This window comes from Procambarus clarkii, chromosome 42 (genome assembly GCF_040958095.1).
Source record: "Procambarus clarkii isolate CNS0578487 chromosome 42, FALCON_Pclarkii_2.0, whole genome shotgun sequence".
Lineage (NCBI taxonomy): Eukaryota > Metazoa > Arthropoda > Malacostraca > Decapoda > Cambaridae > Procambarus > Procambarus clarkii.
Genome location: NC_091191.1, coordinates 23,684,742 through 23,706,647, shown reverse-complemented (window position 1 = coordinate 23,706,647; position 21,906 = coordinate 23,684,742). Strand labels below are relative to the sequence as shown.

Here is a 21,906-nt window from a genome sequence, read left to right as displayed (position 1 = left end):
ATATTAATCATGTTTCCTCTAACTCTCCTGACAACCAGCGACGTCAGGTTTAATTCATGTAGCCTTTCTGCGCAACTCATACCTCTTAGTTCTGGAACTAGCCAGGTGACGTACTTCTGAACGTTTCCCTAACTTCGTCACATGTTTTGGCTAGATATGTACTTCACGCTCGAGCGACATGTTCTAGGAGCGGACTAACATGTGTGATATACCAGGTTCTGAATGATTCCTTACACAGACTTCTCAAGGCAAGTCCAACACTGGCTAACGTGGTGTAGGTTGTAGATGATACTTGTTGACGGGGTCTTCAGTCATCAGGTTCAGAGTGATATCAACCCCCAGGTTGACATCACACTGGGAGTTGATGTCACACTTAGGGTTGATGTCACACTCGGAGTTGATACCACACTGCGGGTTGATGTTACACTGGGGTTAATGTCACACTGGGGGTTGATGTCACACTGAGGGTTGATGTCACACTGAGGGTTGATGTCACACTGAGTGTTGATGTCGCTCTGGGGGTTGATGTCACACTGGGGGTTGATGTCACACTGGGGGTTGATGTTACACTGGGGGTTGATGTTACACTGGGGGTTGATGTCACACTGGGGGTTGATGTCACACTGGGGGTTGATGTTACACTGGGGGTTGATGTCACACTGGGGGTTGATGTCACACTGGGGGTTGATGTTACACTGGGGGTTGATGTCACACTGGGGGTTGATGTTACACTGGGGGTTGATGTCACACTGGGGGTTGATGTCACACTGGGGGTTGATGTTACACTGGGGGTTGATGTTACACTGGGGGTTGATGTCACACTGGGGGTTGATGTCACACTGGGGGTTGATGTCACACTGAGTGTTGATGTCGCTCTGGGGGTTGATGTCACACTGGGGATTGATGTCACACTGGGGGTTGATGTCACACTGGGGGTTGATGTCACACTGGGGGTTGATGTTACACTGGGGGTTGATGTCACACTGGGGGTTGATGTCGCACTGGGGGTTGATGTCACACTGAGTGTTGATGTCGCTCTGGGGGTTGATGTCACACTGGGGGTTGATGTCACACTGGGGGTTGATGTCACACTGGGGGTTGATATTACACTGGGGGTGGATGTCACACTGGGGGTTGATGTCACACTGGGGGTTGATGTTACACTGGGGGTTGATGTCACACTGGGGGTTGATGTCACACTGGGGGTTGATGTCACACTGGGGGTTGATGTCACACTGGGGGTTGATGTTACACTGGGGGTTGATGTCACACTGGGGATTGATGTCACACTGGGGGTTGATGTCACACTGAGTGTTGATGTCGCTCTGGGGGTTGATGTCTCACTGGGGGTTGATGTCACACTGGGGGTTGATATCACACTGGGGGTTGATATCACACTGAGGGTTGATGTCACACTGGGGGATCATATCACACTGGGCGTTGATGTCACACTGGGGGTTGATGTCACACTGGGGGTTGATATCACACTTAGGGTTGATATCACACTGAGGTTAATATCACACTGAGGGTTGATGTCACACTGGGGGGTTGATGTCACACTGGGGGTTGATGTCACACTGGGGGTTGATGTCACACTGAGTGTTGATGTCGCTCTGGGGGTTGATGTCACACTGGGGGTTGATGTCACACTGGGAGTTGATGTCACACTGGGGGTTGATGTCACACTGGGGGATGATATCACACTGAGGGTTGATGTCACACTGGGAGTTAATATCACACTGGGGGTTGATGTCACACTGGGAGTTAATGTTACACTGGGGGTTGATGTCACACTGGGGGTTGATGTCACACTGGGGGATCATATCACACTGGGGGTTGATGTCACACTGGGGGTTGATATCACACTGGAGGTTGATATCACACTGTGGGTTGATATATGACACTGGAGGGTGATATCACACTGGAAGTTGATATCGCACTGGAGGTTGATATCACACTTTGGGGTTGATATGACACTGGAGGTTGATATCACACTTTCGGGGTTGATATCACACTGGATGTTGATATCACACTGGAGGTTGATATCACATTGGGGGTTGATATCACACTGGGGGTTGATATCACACTGGGGGTTGATATCACACTGGAGGTTGATATCACACAGGAGGTTGATATCACACGGGGTTGATATCCCATTGGGGGTTGATATCACTCTGGAGGTTGATATCACACTGGGGTTGATATCACACTGGGGGTTGATATCACACTGGAGGTTGACATCACACAGAAGGTTGACATCACACTGGGGGTTGATATCACACTGGAGGTTGATATCCCACTGGGTGTTGATATCACTCTGGAGGTTGATATCACACTGAGGGTTGATGTCACACTGAGGGTTGATGTCACACTGAGTGTTGATGTCGCTCTGGGGGTTGATGTCACACTGGGGGTTGATATGACACTGGAGGTTGATATCACAATGGGGGTTGATATCACTCTAGAGGTTGATATCACACTGGAGGTTGATATCACACTGGGGGTTGATATCACTCTAGAGGTTGATATCACACTGGGGGTTGATATCACACTGGATGTCGATATCACACTGGGGGTTGATATCCCACTGGGGGTTGATATCACACTGGAGGTTGATATCACACTGTGGGTTGATATCACACTGGGGGATGATATCACACTGGAGGTCGATATCACACTGGGAGTTGATATCACACTGGGGGTTGATATCACTCTAGAGGTTGATATCACACTGGAGGTTGATATCACACTGGGGGTTGATATCCCACTGGGGATTGATATCACACTGGAGGTTGATATCACACTGGGGGTTGATATTACACTGGAGGTTGATATGACACTGGAGGTTGATATCACACTGGGGGTTGATATCACTCTAGAGGTTGATATCACACTGGAGGTTGATATCACACTGGGGGTTGATATCACACTGGATGTCGATATCACACTGGGGGTTGATATCCCACTGGGGGTTGATAGCACACTGGAGGTTGATATCACACTGGAGGTTGATTTCACACTGTGGGTTGATATCACACTGGGGGTTGATATCACACTGGAGGTCGATTTCACACTGGGAGTTGATATCACACTGGGGGTTGATATCACTCTAGAGGTTGATATCACACTGGAGGTTGATATCACACTGGGGGTTGATAACACACTGGAGGTCAATATCACACTGGGGGTTGATATCACACTGGGGGTTGATATCACACTGGAGGTTGATATCACACAGGAGGTTGATATCACACGGGGTTGATATCCCATTGGGGGTTGATATCACTCTGGAGGTTGATATCACACTGGGGTTGATATCCCACTGGGGATTGATATCACACTGGAGGTTGATATCACACTGGGGGTTGATATTACATTGGAGGTTGATATGACACTGGAGGTTGATATCACACTGGGGGTTGATATCACTCTAGAGGTTGATATCACACTGGAGGTTGATATCACACTGGGGGTTGATATCACACTGGATGTCGATGTCACACTGGGTGTTGATATCCCACTGGGGGTTGATAGCACACTGGAGATTGATATCACACTGGAGGTTGATTTCACACTGTGGGTTGATATCACACTGGGGGTTGATATCACACTGGAGGTCGATATCACACTGGGAGTTGATATCACACTGGGGGTTGATATCACTCTAGAGGTTGATATCACACTGGAGGTTGATATCACACTGGGGGTTGATATCACACTGGAGGTCAATATCACACTGGGGGTTGATATCCCACTGGGGATTGATATCACACTGGAGGTTGATATCACACTTGGGGTTGATATCACACTCTCTACCCGATTCTTGAAGGATAATACTTCACACATTTGGTTTCACGTAGTCACCTACTTGTACTCACCTAGTTGTGCTTGTCGGGGTTAAGCTTCGGCTCTCTGGTCCCGCCTTTCAACTGTCAAGCAATTGAGTTGTGTCAATCACCTTGTGTCCGACCTCTTGTTCCCAGCACATTTACATCACCTGGCACTTTAGTTTAACTCTGTTAATCATATGTCGGTTTATGATTGGTTTTCGAATGAAGTACACCTCATCTGTACCGTATATCGCAAACGTAACAGCACACAGTCGTGCAATAACTCATGAACATACAGGTGTTGGAGAAACATGTGTTCTGGGACACCTGTTGTCGAGGTGTGTGTGGACTGCTGTACACCTGTATAGTGTTTGAGAGAGCTACCGCCACGGTTCCTGTGCTTCTACACTACTATTGCCTGCAGGCTAACTTTCCTTCCTATTTTTCTGTCCTTGCCTTTGCCAGTTCAGCATGCGACTATATCTATCCTGTGAGTCAGCATGCGACTATATCTATCCTGTGAGTCAGCATGCGACTATATCTATCCTGTGAGTCAGCATGCGACTATATCTATCCTGTGAGTCAGCATGCGACTATATCTATCCTGTGAGTCAGCATGCGACTATATCTATCCAGTGAGTCAGCATGCGACTATATCTATCCTGTGAGTCAGCATGCGACTATATCTATCCTGTGAGTCAGCATGCGACTATATCTATCCTGTGAGTCAGCATGCGACTATATCTATCCTGTGAGTCAGCATGCGACTATATCTATCCTACGAGTTAGCATGCGACTATATCTATCCTGTGAGTCAGCATGCGACTATATCTATCCTGTGAGTCAGCATGCGACTATATCTATCCAGTGAGTCAGCATGCGACTATATCTATCCAGTGAGTCAGCATGCGACTATATCTATCCAGTGAGTCAGCATGCGACTATATCTTTCCTGTGAGTCAGCATGCGACTATATCTATCCAGTGAGTCAGCATGCGACTATATCTATCCTGCGAGTTAGCATGCGACTATATCTATCCTGTGAGTCAGCATGCGACTATATCTATCCAGTGAGTCAGCATGCGACTATATCTATCCAGTGAGTCAGCATGCGACTATATCTATCCAGTGAGTCAGCATGCGACTATATCTATCCAGTGAGTCAGCATGCGACTATATCTATCCAGTGAGTCAGCATGCGACTATATCTATCCTGTGAGTCAGCATGCGACTATATCTATCCAGTGAGTCAGCATGCGATTATATCTATCCTGTGAGTCAGCATGCGACTATATCTATCCAGTGCGTTACCATGGGACTATATCTATCCAGTGGACGTAGGAGGAAAATAGTGAAGGTGGCCCGGGGCGGCCCGTTGGACCACGTGGCCCACCTCACTCACTGCAGCTGGGGCTCCTACTCCCAGGGCCTCACTGTTCACTGTACGACGTCCCTCATGGAGCCACCTGTGATGAGTGTGTCAAGTGTGAGCTTGTGTAGTGATGAGTGTGTCAAGTGTGACCTTGTGTAGTGTTGATGGGGTCAAGTGTGACCTTGGGTAGTGATGACGGGGTCAAGTGTGACCTTGTGTAGTGATGAGGGGTCAAGTGTGACCTTGTGTAGTGATGAGTAGGTCAAGTATGACCTTGTGTAGTGATGAGTAGGTCAAGTATGACCTTGTGTAGTGATGAGTAGGTCAAGTATGACCTTGTGTAGTGATGAGTAGGTCAAGTATGACCTTGTGTAGTGATGAGTAGGTCAAGTATGACCTTGTGTAGTGATGAGTAGGTCAAGTATGACCTTGTGTAGTGATGAGGGGGTCAAGTGTGACCTTGTGTAGTGATGAGGGGGTCAAGTGTGACCTTGTGTAGTGATGAGTGCGTCAAGTGTGACCTTGTGTAGTGATGAGGGGGTCAAGTGTGACCTTGTGTAGTGATGAGGGGGTCAAGTGTGACCTTGTGTAGTGATGAGGGGGTCAAGTGTGACCTTGTGTAGTGATGAGGGGGTCAAGTGTGACCTTGTGTAGTGATGAGTGCGTCAAGTGTGACCTTGTGTAGTGATGAGGGGGTCAAGTGTGACCTTGTGTAGTGATGAGTGTGTCAAGTGTGACCTTGTGTAGTGATGAGTGTAATGGCAGGAGTTGAGAATACGAAGGTGACGACCCGGGGAGGAGATTGACTGAGCAGGTTACAGGTGTACACGACAGAGGAGGTTACAGGTTTACATGAGAGGAAGTAACAGGTGTACATGGCAGAGCAGGTTACAGGTGTGCATGACAGAGGTGGATACAGGTGTGCATGACAGAGAAGGATACAGGTGTACATGAGAGGAAGTGACAGGTGTACATGGCAGAGCAGGTTACAGGTGTGCATGACTGTGAAACACAATATATATAAAGAACGGGTTTAAGGAAAATGGTTAAATATATTATGGGTAACTATGACGTGTATTTAAGGGTTCATGGACAATTGCACTATTAACTGTGCGTTGAGTTGTATGGTAAACATTGAGAACAATTGTACCATGAACTACGAGGATAATTGTACCATAAATTATGAGGACAACTGTACCATGAGCTGTGGGTACAACTGTACCACGAGTAAGTAATGTTCTAACAAATATAGTGCAAAGATTACTACATTATAATTAATATTAGGGACATATTGGAGAATTTCTACGAGTACAAATGCTGAGGACACGTGATGACACGTGATGACATCTGAGGACACCTGAGGACACCTGAGGACATCTGAGGACACCTGAGGACACCTGAGGACACCTGAGGACACTTAAAGACACCTGAGGACACCTGAGGACACTTAAAGACACCTGAGGACACCTGAGGACACTTAAAGACACATGAGGACACACAAACTTTAGGCAAATATTCACTATAAAGAATAAGAGAGAGAGATAGTCTGCAAGAACTTCAATAATGGTGGTGCTGCCAAGCTCCCAAGTCATGGCGGTACATATAGAAGTCAAGTCAGTGGAGAGCGAGGAAGTCAAGGCTTCCGTCGGCTCCCGGAAGGAAGTCACGGCCTTGCTGCAGCCTCCTGAACCGCTGACACTGGCGAGGAAGTCTGACGTCAGGAAGTCCATGATCTTGATCATCGCTACCCTTCTCATGGAGGTATGTTACGTGCACGTGTTGATGTGTGACGTGCACTTGTGTGTTACGTGCACGTGTTGATATGTGACGCGCACTTGTTGTGTGTTACATGTACGTGTTGATGTGTGACGGGCACTTGTTGTGTGTTACGTGCACGTGTTGATGTGTGACGTGCACTTGTTGTGTGTTACGTGCACGTGTTGATGTGTGACGTGCACTTGTTGTGTGTTACGTGCTCGTGTTGATGTGTGACGGGCACTTGTTGTGTGTTACGTGCACGTGTTGATGTGTGACGGGCACTTCTTGTGTGTTACGTGCACGTGTTGATGTGTGACGTGCACTTGTTGTGTGTTACGTGCTCGTGTTGATGTGTGACGGGCACTTGTTGTGTGTTACGTGCACGTGTTGATGTGTGACGCGCACTTGTTGTGTGTTACGTGTACGTGTTGATGTGTGACGGGCACTTGTTGTGTGTTACGTGCACGTGTTGATGTGTGACGGGCACTTGTTGTTTGTTACGCGCACATGTTGGCATGTGTCGTGCGCGTGATGGCATGTGACTTGCACGTGCTGTTGTGTAACGTGCACATTTTGGTATGTGACGTGCACGTGTTGATGTGGGACGTGCACGTGATGATGTGGGACGTGCACGTGTTGGCATGTTTCGTGAACGTGTTGGCATGGGGCGTGCACGTGTTGGCATGGGGCGTGCACGTGTTGGCATGTTTCGTGCACGTGTTGGCCTGGGGAGTGCACGTGTTGGCATAGGACGTGCACGTGTTGGCATGGGACGTGCACGTGTTGGCATGGGATGCGCACGTGTTGGCATAGGACGTGCACGTGTTGGCATGGGACGTGCACGTGTTGGCATGGGGCGTGCACGTGTTGGCATGGGGCGTGCACGTGTTGGCATGGGGCGTGCACGTGTTGGTACAATAAACACATTAAGCCCCCATCAACCCCAGAAGGGTCACTAAAGGTCACCACTAACACCATACTGACCAACCACCACCACTACATATTCCCAAATATAGTCCAGGACCAAATTAAATTCTCAGTGTATATACGCCGAGAAACAAAGTAGACCTCTCAGTGTATATATTCCATGTTAGAAACAAATACATATGTAATTATTCTGACGCCTCTTGCAAGGACCTTAGTATACTGTTTGGTCATATTTCCTACACTGGTGCAATATATTCTCCTCTTAAGATTCCGACTAACTAATCATAACAGTCATTATCGTCTTTGGAATTGGCAATTTTAACATTAGGTATATGGCAATTATGTCAATATTTCTTGACCTTCACCGTCCTACTGTGTATCTTCTTAACAGTAACTTATAATTATTTGAAGTGCCAAAGATGTAGACATGTGTGGTCTGGTTGTAGAGCCTGGTGACTGGTTGTAGAGCCTGGTGAATGGTTGTAGAGCCTGGTGAATGGTTGTAGAGCCTGGTGACTGGTTGTAGAGCCTGACGATTGGTTGTAGAGCCTGGTGACTGGTTGTAGAGCCTGGTGTCTGGTTGTAGGGCCTGGTGACTGGTTGTAGAGCCTGGTGAATAGTTGTTGAGCCTGGTGACTGGTTGTAGAGCCTGGTGAATAGTTGTAGAGCCTGGTGACTGGTTGTAGAGCCTGGTGAATAGTAGTAGAGCCTGGTGACTGGTTGTAGAGCCTGATGACTGATTGAAGTGACTGGTGACTGGTTGTTGAGCCTGGTGACTGGTTGTAGAGCCTGGTGACTGGTTGTAGAGCCTGGCGACTGGTTGTAGACCTTGGTGACTGGTTGTTGAGCCTGGTGACTGGTTGTAGAGCCTGGTGACTGGTTGTAGAGCCTGGTGACTGGTTGTAGACACTGGTGACTGGGTGTAGAGACTGGTGACTGGTTGTAGAGCCTGGTGACTGGTTGTAGAACCTGGCGACAGGTTGTAGAGCCTGGTGACTGGTTGTAGACACTGGTGACTGGTTGTAGAGCCTGGTGACTGGTTGTAGACACTGGTGACTGGTTGTAGACCTTGGTGACTGGATGTAGAGCCTGGTGACTGGTTGTAGAGCCTAGTGACTGGTTGTAGAGCCTGACGACTGGTTGTAGAGCCTGGTGACTGGTTGTAGAACCTGGTGACTGGTTGTAGAGCCTGGTGACTGGTTGTAGAACCTGGTGACTGGTTGTAGAGCCTGGTGACTGGTTGTAGAGCCTGGTGACTGGTTGTAGAGCCTGGTGACTGGTTGTAGAGCCTGGTGACTGGTTGTAGAGCCTGGTGACTGGTTGTAGAACCTGGCGACTAGTTGTAGAACCTGGTGACTGGTTGTAGGGCCTGGTGACTGGTTGTAGAGCCTGGTGACTTGTTGTAGAGCCTGGTGACTGGTTGTAGAACCTGGCGACTAGTTGTAGAACCTGGTGACTGGGTTTGTAGAGCCTGGTGACTGGTTGTAGAGTCTGGTGACTGGTTGTAGAGCCTGGTGACTGGTTGTAGAGCCTGGTGACTGGTTGTAGAGTCTGGTGACTGGTTGTAGAGCCTGGTGACTGGTTGTAGAGCCTAGTGACTGATTGAAGTGACTGGTGACTGGTTGTAGAGCCTGGTGACTGGTTGTAGAGCCTGGTGACTAGTTGTAGTGCCTGGTGACTGGTTGTAAAGCCTGGTGACTGCTTGAAGTGACTGCTGACTGGTTGTAGAGCCTGGTGACTTGTTGTAGAGCCTGGTGACTGATTGTAGAGCCTGGTGACTGGTTGTAGAGCCTAGTGACTGATTGAAGTGACTGGTGACTGGTTGTAGAGCCTGGTGACTGGTTGTAGTGCCTGGTGACTGGTTGTAAAGCCTGGTGACTGGTTGTAGTGCCTGGTGACTGGTTGTAAAGCCTGGTGACTGGTTGTAGTGCCTGGTGACTGGTTGTAAAGCCTGGTGACTGGTTGTAGAGCCTGGTGACTGGTTGTAAAGCCTGGTGACTGGTTGTAAAGCCTGGTGACTGGTTGTAAAGCCTGGTGACTGGTTGTAGAGCCTGGTGACTGGTTGTAAAGCCTGGTGACTGGTTGTAGAGCCTGGTGACTGGTTGTAGAGCCTGGTTACTGGTTGTAGAGCCTGGTGACTTCTTGTAGTGCCTGGTGACTGGTTGTAAAGCCTGGTGACTGGTTGTAGAGCCTGGTGACTGGTTGTAGGGCCTGGTGACTGGTTGTAGAGCCTGGTGACTGCTTGTAGAGCCTGGTGACTGGTTGAAGAGCCTGGTGACTGCTTGTAGAGCCTGGTGACTGCTTGTAGAGCCTGGTGACTGGTTGTAGAGCCTGGTGACTGGTTGTAGAGCCTGGTGACTGGTTGTAGAGCCTGGTGACTGGTTGTAGTGCCTGGTAACTGGTTGTAGACCCTGGTGACTGGTTGTAGAGCCTGGTGACTGGTTGTAGAGCCTGGTGACTGGTTGTAGAGCCTGGTGACTGGTTGTAGAGCCTGGTGACTGGTTGTAGAGCCTGGTGACTGGTTTTTGAGACTGGTGACTGGTTGTAGAGCCTGGTGACTGATTGTAGAGAATGGTGACTGGTTATAGAGCCTTGTGACTGGTTGTAGAACCTGGTAACTGATTGAAGTGACTGGTGATTGGTTGTAGAGCCTGGTGACTGGCTTTTGAGACTGGTGACTGGTTGTAGAGCCTGGTGACTGATTGTAGAGCCTGGTGACTGGTTATAGAGCCTTTTGACTGGTTGTAGAACCTGGTGACTGGTTGAAGTGACTGGTGACTGGTTGAAGTGCCTGGTGACTGGTTGTAGAGCCTGGTGACTGGTTGTAGAGCCTGGCGATTGGTTGTAGAGCCTGGTGACTGGTTGTAGAGCCTGGTGTCTGGTTGTAGAGCCTGGTGACTGGTTGTAGAGCCTGGTGAATAGTTGTTGAGCCTGGTGACTGGTTGTAGAGCCTGGTGAATAGTTGTAGAGCCTGGTGACTGGTTGTAGAGCCTGGTGAATAGTAGTAGAGCCTGGTGACTGGTTGTAGAGCCTGATGACTGATTGAAGTGACTGGTGACTGGTTGTTGAGCCTGGTGACTGGTTGTAGAGCCTGGTGACTGGTTGTAGAGCCTGGCGACTGGTTGTAGACCTTGGTGACTGGTTGTTGAGCCTGGTGACTGGTTGTAGAGCCTGGTGACTGGTTGTAGAGCCTGGTGACTGGTTGTAGACACTGGTGACTGGTTGTAGAGACTGGTGACTGGTTGTAGAGCCTGGTGACTGGTTGTAGAACCTGGCGACAGGTTGTAGAGCCTGGTGACTGGTTGTAGACACTGGTGACTGGTTGTAGAGCCTGGTGACTGGTTGTAGACACTGGTGACTGGTTGTAGACCTTGGTGACTGGTTGTAGAGCCTGGTGACTGGTTGTAGAGCCTAGTGACTGGTTGTAGAGCCTGACGACTGGTTGTAGAGCCTGGTGACTGGTTGTAGAACCTGGTGACTGGTTGTAGAGCCTGGTGACTGGTTGTAGAACCTGGTGACTGGTTGTAGAGCCTGGTGACTGGTTGTAGAGCCTGGTGACTGGTTGTAGAGCCTGGTGACTGGTTGTAGAGCCAGGTGACTGGTTGTAGAACCTGGCGACTAGTTGTAGAACCTGGTGACTGGTTGTAGGGCCTGGTGACTGGTTGTAGAGCCTGGTGACTGGTTGTAGAACCTGGCGACTAGTTGTAGAACCTGGTGACTGGTTGTAGGGCCTGGTGACTGGTTGTAGAGCCTGGTGACTGGTTGTAGAGCCTGGTGACTTGTTGTAGAGCCTGGTGACTGGTTGTAGAACCTGGCGATTAGTTGTAGAACCTGGTGACTGGGTTTGTAGAGCCTGGTGACTGGTTGTAGAGTCTGGTGACTGGTTGTAGAGCCTGGTGACTGGTTGTAGAGCCTAGTGACTGATTGAAGTGACTGGTGACTGGTTGTAGAGCCTGGTGACTGGTTGTAGAGCCTGGTGACTGGTTGTAGTGCCTGGTGACTGGTTGTAAAGCCTGGTGACTGCTTGAAGTGACTGCTGACTGGTTGTAGAGCCTGGTGACTTGTTGTAGAGCCTGGTGACTGGTTGTAGAGCCTGGTGACTGGTTGTAGTGCCTGGTGACTGGTTGTAGAGCCTAGTGACTGATTGAAGTGACTGGTGACTGGTTGTAGAGCCTGGTGACTGGTTGTAGTGGCTGGTGACTGGTTGTAAAGCCTGGTGACTGGTTGTAGTGCCTGGTGACTGGTTGTAAAGCCTGGTGACTGGTTGTAGAGCCTGGTGACTGGTAGTAAAGCCTGGTGACTGGTTGTAAAGCCTGGTGACTGGTTGTAGAGCCTGGTGACTGGTTGTAAAGCCTGGTGACTGGTTGTAGTGCCTGGTGACTGGTTGTAAAGCCTGGTGACTGGTTGTAGAGCCTGGTGACTGGTTGTAAAGCCTGGTGACTGGTTGTAAAGCCTGGTGACTGGTTGTAAAGCCTGGTGACTGGTTGTAGAGCCTGGTGACTGGTTGTAAAGCCTGGTGACTGGTTGTAGAGCCTGGTGACTGGTTGTAGAGCCTGGTTACTGGTTGTAGAGCCTGGTGACTTCTTGTAGTGCCTGGTGACTGGTTGTAAAGCCTGGTGACTGGTTGTAGAGCCTGGTGACTGGTTGTAGGGCCTGGTGACTGGTTGTAGAGCCTGGTGACTGCTTGTAGAGCCTGGTGACTGGTTGTAGAGCCTGGTGACTGCTTGTAGAGCCTGGTGACTGCTTGTAGAGCCTGGTGACTGGTTGTAGAGCCTGGTGACTGGTTGTAGAGCCTGGTGACTGGTTGTAGAGCCTGGTGACTGGTTGTAGTGCCTGGTAACTGGTTGTAGACCCTGGTGACTGGTTGTAGAGCCTGGTGACTGGTTGTAGAGCCTGGTGACAGGTTGTAGAGCCTGAAGACTGGTTGTAGAGCCTGGTGACTGGTTTTTGAGACTGGTGACTGGTTGTAGAGCCTGGTGACTGATTGTAGAGAATGGTGACTGGTTATAGAGCCTTGTGACTGGTTGTAGAACCTGGTAACTGATTGAAGTGACTGGTGATTGGTTGTAGAGCCTGGTGACTGGCTTTTGAGACTGGTGACTGGTTGTAGAGCCTGTTGACTGATTGTAGAGCCTGGTGACTGGTTATAGAGCCTTTTGACTGGTTGTAGAACCTGGTGACTGGTTGAAGTGACTGGTGACTGGTTGAAGTGACTGGTGACTGGTTGTAGAGCCTGGTGACTGCTTGTAGTGCCTGATGACTGGTTGTAGGCCTGGTGACTGGTTGTGGAACCTGGTAACGGGTTGTCGTTCCTGGTAACGGGTTGTAGAGCCTGGTGACTGGTTGTAGAGACTGGTGACTGCTTGTAGTGCCTGATGACTGGTTGAAGAGCCTGGTGACTGGTTGTAGAACCTGGTGACTGGTTGTGGTTCCTGGTAACGGGTTGTAGAGCCTGGTGACTGGTTGTAGTGCCTGGTGACTGGTTGTAAAGCCTGGTGACTGGTTGTAGAGCCTAGTGACTGGTTGTAGAGCCTGGTGACTGGTTGTAGTGCCTGGTGACTGGTTGTAAAGCCTGGTGACTGGTTGTAGAGCCTGGTGACTAGTTGTAGAGCCTGGTGACTGGTTGTAGTGCTTGGTGACTGGTTGTAAAGCCTGGTGACTGGTTGTAGAGCCTGGTGACTGGTTGTAGTGCCTGATGACTGGTTGTAGAGCCTGGTGACTGGTTGTAGTGCCTGGTAACTGGTTGTAGACCCTGGTGACTGGTTGTAGAGCCTGGTGACTGGTTGTATAGCCTGGTGACTGGTTTTTGAGACTGGTGACTGGTTGTAGAGCCTGGTGACTGATTGTAGAGCCTGGTGACTGTTTATAGAGCCTTGTGACTGGTTGTAGAACCTGGTAACTGATTGAAGTGACTGGTGATTGGTTGTAGAGCCTGGTGACTGGTTTTTGAGACTGGTGACTGGTTGTAGAGCCTGGTGACTGATTGTAGAGCCTGGTGACTGGTTATAGAGCCTTGTGACTGGTTGTAGAACCTGGTAACTGGTTGCAGTGACTGGTGACTGGTTGAAGTGACTGGTGACTGGTTGTAGAGCCTGGTGACTGCTTGTAGTGCCTGATGACTGGTTGTAGACCCTGGTGACTGGTTGTAGAACCTGGTAACGGGTTGTCGTTCCTGGTAATGGTTGTAGAGCCTTGTGACTGGTTGTAGAGCCTGGTGACTGCTTGTAGTGCCTGATGACTGGTTGAAGAGCCTGGTGACTGGTTGTAGAACCTGGTGACTGGTTGTGGTTCCTGGTAATGGGTTGTAGAGCCTGGTGACTGGTTGTAGAGTCTGGTGACTGGTTGTAGTTCCCGGTGACTGGTTGTAGAGACTGGTGACTGGTTGAAGTGCCTGGTGACTGGATGTAGTGCCTGATGACTGGTTGTAGTTCCCGGTGACTGGTTGTAGAGACTGGTGACTGGTTGAAGTGCCTGGTGACTGGATGTAGTGCCTGATGACTGGTTGTAGTTCCCGGTGACTGGTTGAAGAGCCTGGTGACTGGTTGTAGAACCTGGTGACTGGTTGTGGTTCCTGGTAATGGGTTGTAGAGCCTGGTGACTGGTTGTAGAGCCTGGTGACTGGTTGTAGTTCCCGGTGACTGGTTGTAGAGACTGGTGACTGGTTGAAGTGCCTGGTGACTGGATGTAGTGCCTGATGACTGGTTGTAGAGCCTGACGACTGGTTGAAGTGACTGGTGACTGGTTGAAGTGACTGGTGACTGGTTGTAGAGCCTGGTGACTGGTTGTAGTTCCTGGTGACTAGTTGTAGAGCCTGGTGACTGGTTGTAGTTCCCGGTGACTGGTTGTAGAGCCTGACGACTGGTTGAAGAGCCTGGTGACTGGTTGTAGAGCCTGACGACTGGTTGAAGAGCCTGGTGACTGGTTGAGGAGCCTGGTGACTGGTTCCCAACACTGCCCTAACTGGTGACATTCACTGGTGCTCTTCCTTCACAGACTGGGAAGCAGCTGAGCAACTTCGGGTTGTCACGAGCGAACAACGGGCAGTACCCGGTGCCCTCCTGCCTCCTCGTCCTCTTCACCGAACTCACAAAATTCACCATCGTACTCACCTGTGCTGCGGTGAGTCGCGTCTTTCTGTCAAGCATTACCTCATCCCTGAGTCATAGTGGGGTGTGTAAATAGTGGGGTTGGTACATAGTGGGGTTGGTACATAGTGGGGTTGGTACATAGTGGGGTTGGTACATAGTGGGGTTGGTACATAGTGGGGTTGGTACTAGTGGGGTTGGTACGTAGTGGGGTTGGTACATAGTGGGGTTGGTACATAGTGGGGTTGGTACATAGTGGGGTTGGTACATAGTGGGGTTGGTATATAGTGGGGTTGGTACATAGTGGGGTTGGTACATAGTGGGGTTGGAACATAATGAGGTTGGTACATAGTGGGGTTCACAGTCCTCACTATGTGAACAGTTCACAGTTACAGTCCTGTTACCTAGCATGTCACGGTCCGGGTTCTGGGTATGTCATATTCCTGGTACCTGGCATGTCACCGTCCCTGTACCTGACACGTCCCGCAGGCACAGTAGCTCTGCCCATACCAACTCTCCCTCAGCAAGTGACCTCCGTCCACCAACACTTGGTCTCAGGACTCTCATGTTGCCGGCTTCAGGTGATGGGCGTGTCCGTGGCCAGGTGGCGGTTCTCCGTCAGGTTCTGCGTGCCCGCCGTCTGCTACTTCGTCACCAACTTCCTCTACCTCCTCTCCATCACCTCCGTCCCTCCCCCCATCTGGATGGTCCTCATTCAGACGCGGACGCTCTACACCGCCGCCTCGTACCGGGTGAGTCCCTGGTGCTTGGTACATGGCATTTCTTGCCTGTTAACGTTTTGATATTTTGTGAGTCTGTGAGTGCCTTGTGAACGGCATGTTGTGGTATGTGGTATGTGGTATTAATCTCGCATGTCCCGGCACCTGTTGCCTGGTATGTCACGGGCTCGGTACCTGGTGCCTGGTATGAAACAGTCCTGGTACCAGACGCTTGGTATAATTTCCTGGTATCCCTTATTTAGCACATCCACCAAAAGTGGGCTGCATAGTCTCTCCCTCAGCTCTCATCCGCACATTCCAGACACTCAGCTTACGCTCTCAGTCAACGCACTCAGACCCCAGGTATTCACACACACACTTAGACCCTAGCCACCCACACACACACTCAGGCCCCAGGCACTCACACACACACACTCAGACCCCAGGTATTCACACACACACTTAGACCCTAGCCACCCACACACACACTCAGACCCCAGGCACTCACACACACTCAGACCCCAGGCACTCACACACACACTTAGACCCTAGCCACCCACACACACACTCAGGCCCCAGGCACTCACACACACTCAGACCCCAGGTATTCACACACACACTTAGACCCTAGCCACCCACACACACACTCAGGCCCCAGGCACTCACACACACTCAGACCCCAGGTATTCACACACACACTTAGACCCTAGCCACCCACCCACACACACACTCAAGCGTACGAACTCACGTGCAGATGATGTTCGGGCGTGAGGTGACGCAGACACAGGTGCTGGGGTGCGTGTTGGTGGTGGGCAGCATCCCCCTGGCCAGGCTGGCCGAGATCAACACCTCCAACACCACCATCACCTCCGCTGTCCTCCTCAACTCTCAGGTGTGCGCCGTCCTCTCCACCGCCGCCTCCATCGCTGTTGAGGTGAGTGGCAGCGTCATCACCAACATCACCTCATCACAGTCATCATCATCATTATCCCATCACAGTCATCATCATCATTACGTCATCACTATCTGTTAAGTCATGCCCCCAAGCAAGACTCGTGGAGCAGGGCAGGACCAACCCTTCTCCGTAATTAGGTGGTATTTTATCAGGCCAGCAGTCTTTTTCAAGGACACACATTTCACTTAGCAGTGATTTATACATGCTTTGAGGTTCAGAAGTTTGAGAGCCTTCCATGGATGTTGTCGTGAACATACGAAGCTGTAAATTGTTCGCAAGACTAGTAAGAAACTGTTGATAATTAGTGGAGAAAATTTTCTTGTTGCGTGTTATGCTAATTCCTCTAATCTTCCGTTTTTCAGTTGCCTTTTGAGCTTTTAAAATTCTAATGCCAGGTTTCTCTTTTAGTTCATGCAATGATCTTATGCTCCTTTGAATAAGTTTGTCAGCATACACAATCGAAGTAGTACGTTTCTGTAGACACTCTGACAGTAAACCAAGTTCATGCAACGTGTTATACATTAGAGCTAAATCCTATAGAAACTGTTCTGAAGTTCGCTTTTTCAACAGACATTCATAGGTTTTTCAATCATTTCCAAATCTTGTTTCATCTTTAACTGCTTTTTCAAAATGAAAACAAAGTGTTTCATAATTTTTCCACACTACTGAAACAGTTTAAAACCAGCTGGCCACCCACCTAGTGCTCAGAACACGGCCTCTGGCCACCCACCTGGTGCTCAGAACACGGCCTCTGGCCACCCACCTGGTGTTCAGAACACGGCCTCTGGCCACCCACCTGGTGTACAGAACACGGCCTCTGGCCACCCACCTGGTGTTCAAAACACAGCCTCTGGCCACCCACCTGGTGCTCAGAACACGGCCTCTGGCCACCCACCTGGTGCTCAGAACACGGCCTCTGGCCACCCACCTGGTGTTCAGAACACGTCCTCTGGCCACCCACCTGGTGTTCAGAACACGGCCTCTGGCCACCCACCTGGTGTACAGAACACGGCCTCTGGCCACCCACCTGGTGTTCAAAACACAGCCTCTGGCCACCCACCTGGTGCTCAGAACACGGCCTCTGGCCACCCACCTGGTGCTCAGAACACGACCTCTGGCCACCCACCTGGTGTTCAGAACACGGCCTCTGGCCACCCACCTGGTGCTCAGAACACGGCCTCTGGCCACCCACCTGGTGCTCAGAACACGGCCTCTGGCCACCCACCTGGTGCTCAGAACACGGCCTCTGGCCACCCACCTGGTGCTCAGAACACGGCCTCTGGCCACCCACCTGGTGCTCAGAACACGGCCTCTGGCCACCAACCTGGTGCTCAGAACACGACCTCTGGCCACCAACCTGGTGCTCAGAACACGGACTATTTTGCAAATCTCTTGTTCAAGTTGAGTGGCACATTCAGATAGTTCCTTTTGATTTAGAGGTGATGAATTGTAAATTGAGTACAATTTATCCATAAATGATTGAAAAATATTAATTCCTTGAATTTCTTTTACTGAATCACCTACTGCAAGTTTTAATCTGTGATTAAGACAGTGCCAGATTATTATATAAGGGTAATTACACACAGAGATCACACTAACGTGATGCATCAAATCCCTTGAATCCTCGTCACGGCCCTCTTGGATTTGTTCATATAAGGGTAATGTTCCTTGAGAATTGCTGCAACGCCAGATTTGACACCAAGCATGACACCCTATCACTAACAAACGCTTCAAGGTTCTGTTTCAATGGACACATGTTAACACATATCCTTCAGGCAGCTATCCAAACTATCTTCTCCTTTCACGAGTCAGCCCGACAGATGTTATGTCCATCATTCTCTCACCGAACACCAAACCTGGGGAACATTAGTGAAATACCATCCATGGTATACAAGAGTGCCTCCCATGTCCATGCACCACCCATAGCTCTGCTGTTCAACAAATCTCTAGTGTCATACCTTCCCTGATATCCCTAAAAAGAACGAGTAACACAAGTTCATAAAGGAGGCAATCCGGCGGACATAAACAATTACAGACCAATATCAAACCTTCCCATATTATCAAAAATATTTGAAAAAAAATATTTACAAACAGCTCTACTCCCACCTCGTAAATTTCGACATACTCAACCCCTGTCAGTTTGGCTTCCGCTCCCAAAAGAGTACCAACGATGCAATTATTAGTCTGCTTAATATAATCTACTAAGCCCTTGATAAAAATGAGTTTCCTATTGGACTCTTCATTGACCTGAGAAAGGCCTTTGATACTTTTAACAACAATTACCTCTTACTTAAACTCCACCATTGTGGAATGCGAGACCTTACCCTGAACTATATCCGATCCTATCTTAGTGACAGACACTAATATGTCGCCATCAATGATATAACCCCTCCCATTCTACCATTAACCATAGGAGTGCCACAGGGCAGCATCCTAGTTAAGACCTCTCCTTTTTCTTATATACATCAATGATCTGCCTAATGTCTCTAACATTTTTAAACTTATATTGTTTGCTGACGATACTACCCTCATCTTCTCAGACCCCAACCCACATATATTAAATAATGTTGTAAATAATCAATTAAAAGTTCACTTATGGATGTCAACCAACAAACTCACACTAAACATAGAAAGACCTACTACATCTTATTTGGAAGCAAATCAACAAATGCAATTCAGCTTTAGATAGACAATGTTAACATCAGTAATAAAAATGATGGAAAGTTCCTTCGCCTATACGTAAACAAGAGACTCAACTTCAGCACCCACATACTACACAACTAAGAAAATCTCTAAAACAGTTCTTATACTCTCTAAAATCAGATATTACGTACCTAACTGTGCTCTCCTCTCACTGAACTACGCATTAATCAATCCCTATCTTATGGTATATGTGCATTGGGTTCAACCACTGAAAACTAGCTCAAGTCCAACATAACCCAGTAAAAATCTGCTATCAGAACAATAACAAACTCTGCTTTCTGACACCACTCAGCTCCCCTGTTTAAATCCCTAAACATGCTAAACATAAACACACCCCACACATTCTCTTGTGCCATTTACATTTACAAAACCTTGTTCTTAAATGCGAACCCTGCTCTGAAACTCGCCCTGGACAGATGTAATAGGGCTCATAATCACCATACCGGAAATAAATATCTCTTTGATATCCCCAGAGTCAAACATAATCTGTGTAAACACTCTATGCAAATAAAGGGACCTAGTGTATGGAACTCACTCCCTAACGATTTGAAAAGCTGTCCAACTTTTGCCTTATTCAAAAACAAAAAATACCTAATTTCATCTTCATGTTTTCCTACCTAGTGCTTTAAACTCGCACTGTATCTGGTGCTACCTAATCCCCCAATTTATGTACCTAACTTTACCATTGTAATCATTTATATCATCTGATATCATGGTTGTTATACTGAGTGCATATTCTACTGCATTATTCCTTGAAATGATCCCCAAATTGTGCTTCATTGAATCAATTAAGAACCTTCAAATGTTAACCTAATGTACCTGGTAATTTTTGTCATTATTGTGTTTTGTCATTATTGTGTTTTAATCTTATCTTTGTGTATTGTGTCAATTTTTTTTAAATGTACCTGTAAACATTATTTGTCAATTTTGCTGGAAATTATTTACTTAAAATTATCTGTTAGATTAAGGACTTGCCCGTAGATATGCACACTAGTGGCTTTACAAGAATGTAAATTCATCATTGCTATATACTCTCTTAACCCCTAATAAATACCATCTTGTATATAATATAAATAAATAAATAAGTCTCAGGCTTGTTGACTGATCGATGAGAACATAAATTTTGTCATTTATCTGCTTGATATGCTGGCAAATTTTATTTTTCATATGAATGGATATGTGATTAATTATCTCTGTGGCATTAATGCGGGAATGCAGTTTCATTCCAATGTCAACACCATTTTGCTTTTGTAGTTCCAGTAAGCCAAAGTGATGAGAGAATGGTCTATCATTCTGAGCTAAATAATATGCAGAACGCAAAATTTATCAAGTTGTCATTAGATGCGAAGCATTCATGGCATCACACAATTTTCCAAGAACATCTTCACTAGCTATATTTTCAACACGTGAAGCAACAGTGTCAGCTTTCGATAGTCTATGATCAAGAATATTTTTTCTGGGAGACTTCAAGCGTTTACATCAATCAACTCCATAATAGGATACTTGATATATCTGCCACTCACTTGATAATCTTAAACCCTTAGAAGTGAAAAGTGTTACATTGCTTATGTTTGCACATAATTTATGCCCAAGTTTATCATCCCTGAAGTCAAACCATGGATAGGTTTCCTTTTCTTCTTCCACATTTCTTCAGTCCAAACACCTGAACAGCGATACAAGTTACACTTCAGAGAACCATTACTTTCTGAATTGCACATGGGGTCCAGTTTCAAAATTTGAACTAGAAGCAGTCGCAACACAACTTTTGCCACTTTCATTGTTATCATTATCAGTCTCCTTTACGTTATTCTTCTTACACTCTTCATTTTGTTTATGAAAGAAGGAAGTCAACATTGTTTGCTTAGAAGCCATGATGATGATGGGGTTGTTTGTGGTGAAAACTGCTTCTATATTAGTGAGAAAACCAGGGACCACCACACCACCAGGTGGCTGGTGGTCCCAGCCACCACCAGGGACCACCAGGAACCACCAGGGACCACCAGGGACCACCAGGGACCACCAGCCACCACCAGGGACCACCAGCCACCACTCTACTAATGCCACTGAAACACACAAGCAGAGTTGCCAACTCAATAATTCCCACGACGCAACAACCACCCCAAAAGCACTAAATTATGTAAAGTTGTGTGTAGCAGTTTTGTCGTTTTACCTGCCTGGTATTTAATACTAAAATATACTATTGTATGAATAAAGAATACCTGTCTAATGAACTACTGCTAAAGCCATGAACATTATCACTGAATTATTGTATCCAAAGCGGTAGGTTGGCAACTGTCTCATACTGTTTGTCTGGCATAAGTGGACAGGAAGCGGTCACGTGCGTTGGGTATTATGTGTACACATTCCTACCACTACAATTCAGCTTGTGTACTTTTTTAAATACTGTATATAAACATTTAAATATTATTGAATCTTTAAAAAACGAAGAAATATCATAATATTATTAACTTATTAGTGATGTAATACTATTGCAGGCGATGAGTCACAATAACGTGGCTGAAGTATGTTGACCAGACCACACACTAGAAGTTGAAGG

The 21,906-nt window shown here is 47.9% G+C and overlaps 3 protein-coding genes across 3 annotated transcripts in view; 2 read left to right on the top strand and 1 right to left on the bottom strand.

The window, feature by feature from the left end:
- Positions 1-320: 320 nt before the first annotated feature.
- LOC138373430 (uncharacterized) lies at positions 321-1,823 on the bottom strand. Its single transcript, XM_069339635.1, has 2 exons — positions 1,542-1,823; positions 321-1,325 (listed from the first exon to the last, which is right to left on the bottom strand). The coding sequence occupies exons 1-2, from the start codon at positions 1,821-1,823 to the stop codon at positions 321-323; spliced, it is 1,287 nt and encodes a 428-aa protein (XP_069195736.1).
- A 620-nt stretch (positions 1,824-2,443) lies between these two features.
- Positions 2,444-3,262, top strand: LOC138373429 (cysteine-rich, acidic integral membrane protein-like). Its single transcript, XM_069339634.1, has one exon. The coding sequence runs from the start codon at positions 2,444-2,446 to the stop codon at positions 3,260-3,262; it is 819 nt and encodes a 272-aa protein (XP_069195735.1).
- A 1,995-nt stretch (positions 3,263-5,257) lies between these two features.
- The window catches only part of LOC123770243 (CMP-sialic acid transporter), a 35,044-nt gene continuing 18,395 nt past the window's right edge, over positions 5,258-21,906 (top strand). The window contains exons 1-5 of the mRNA XM_069339944.1: positions 5,258-5,305; positions 6,487-6,963; positions 14,881-15,006; positions 15,554-15,724; positions 16,446-16,625. Of these exons, the coding sequence (XP_069196045.1) occupies positions 6,766-6,963; positions 14,881-15,006; positions 15,554-15,724; positions 16,446-16,625 (675 nt within the window). The 5' untranslated portion in view covers positions 5,258-5,305; positions 6,487-6,765. The remainder of the gene's footprint in view (positions 5,306-6,486; positions 6,964-14,880; positions 15,007-15,553; positions 15,725-16,445; positions 16,626-21,906) is intronic.

Excerpts from the sequence above, each read along its gene's own strand:
- LOC138373429 (XM_069339634.1), top strand. The coding sequence starts at position 2,444 with ATGGGGGTTGATATCACTCTAGAGGTTGATATCACACTGGAGGTTGAT.
- LOC138373430 (XM_069339635.1), bottom strand. The coding sequence starts at position 1,823 with ATGATCCCCCAGTGTGACATCAACCCCCAGTGTGACATCAACCCCCAG. Across the intron at positions 1,326-1,541 it reads AGTGTGACATCAACCCCCCA|AGCGACATCAACACTCAGTG; the intron begins GTGTGACATCAA and ends ATCAACCCCCAG.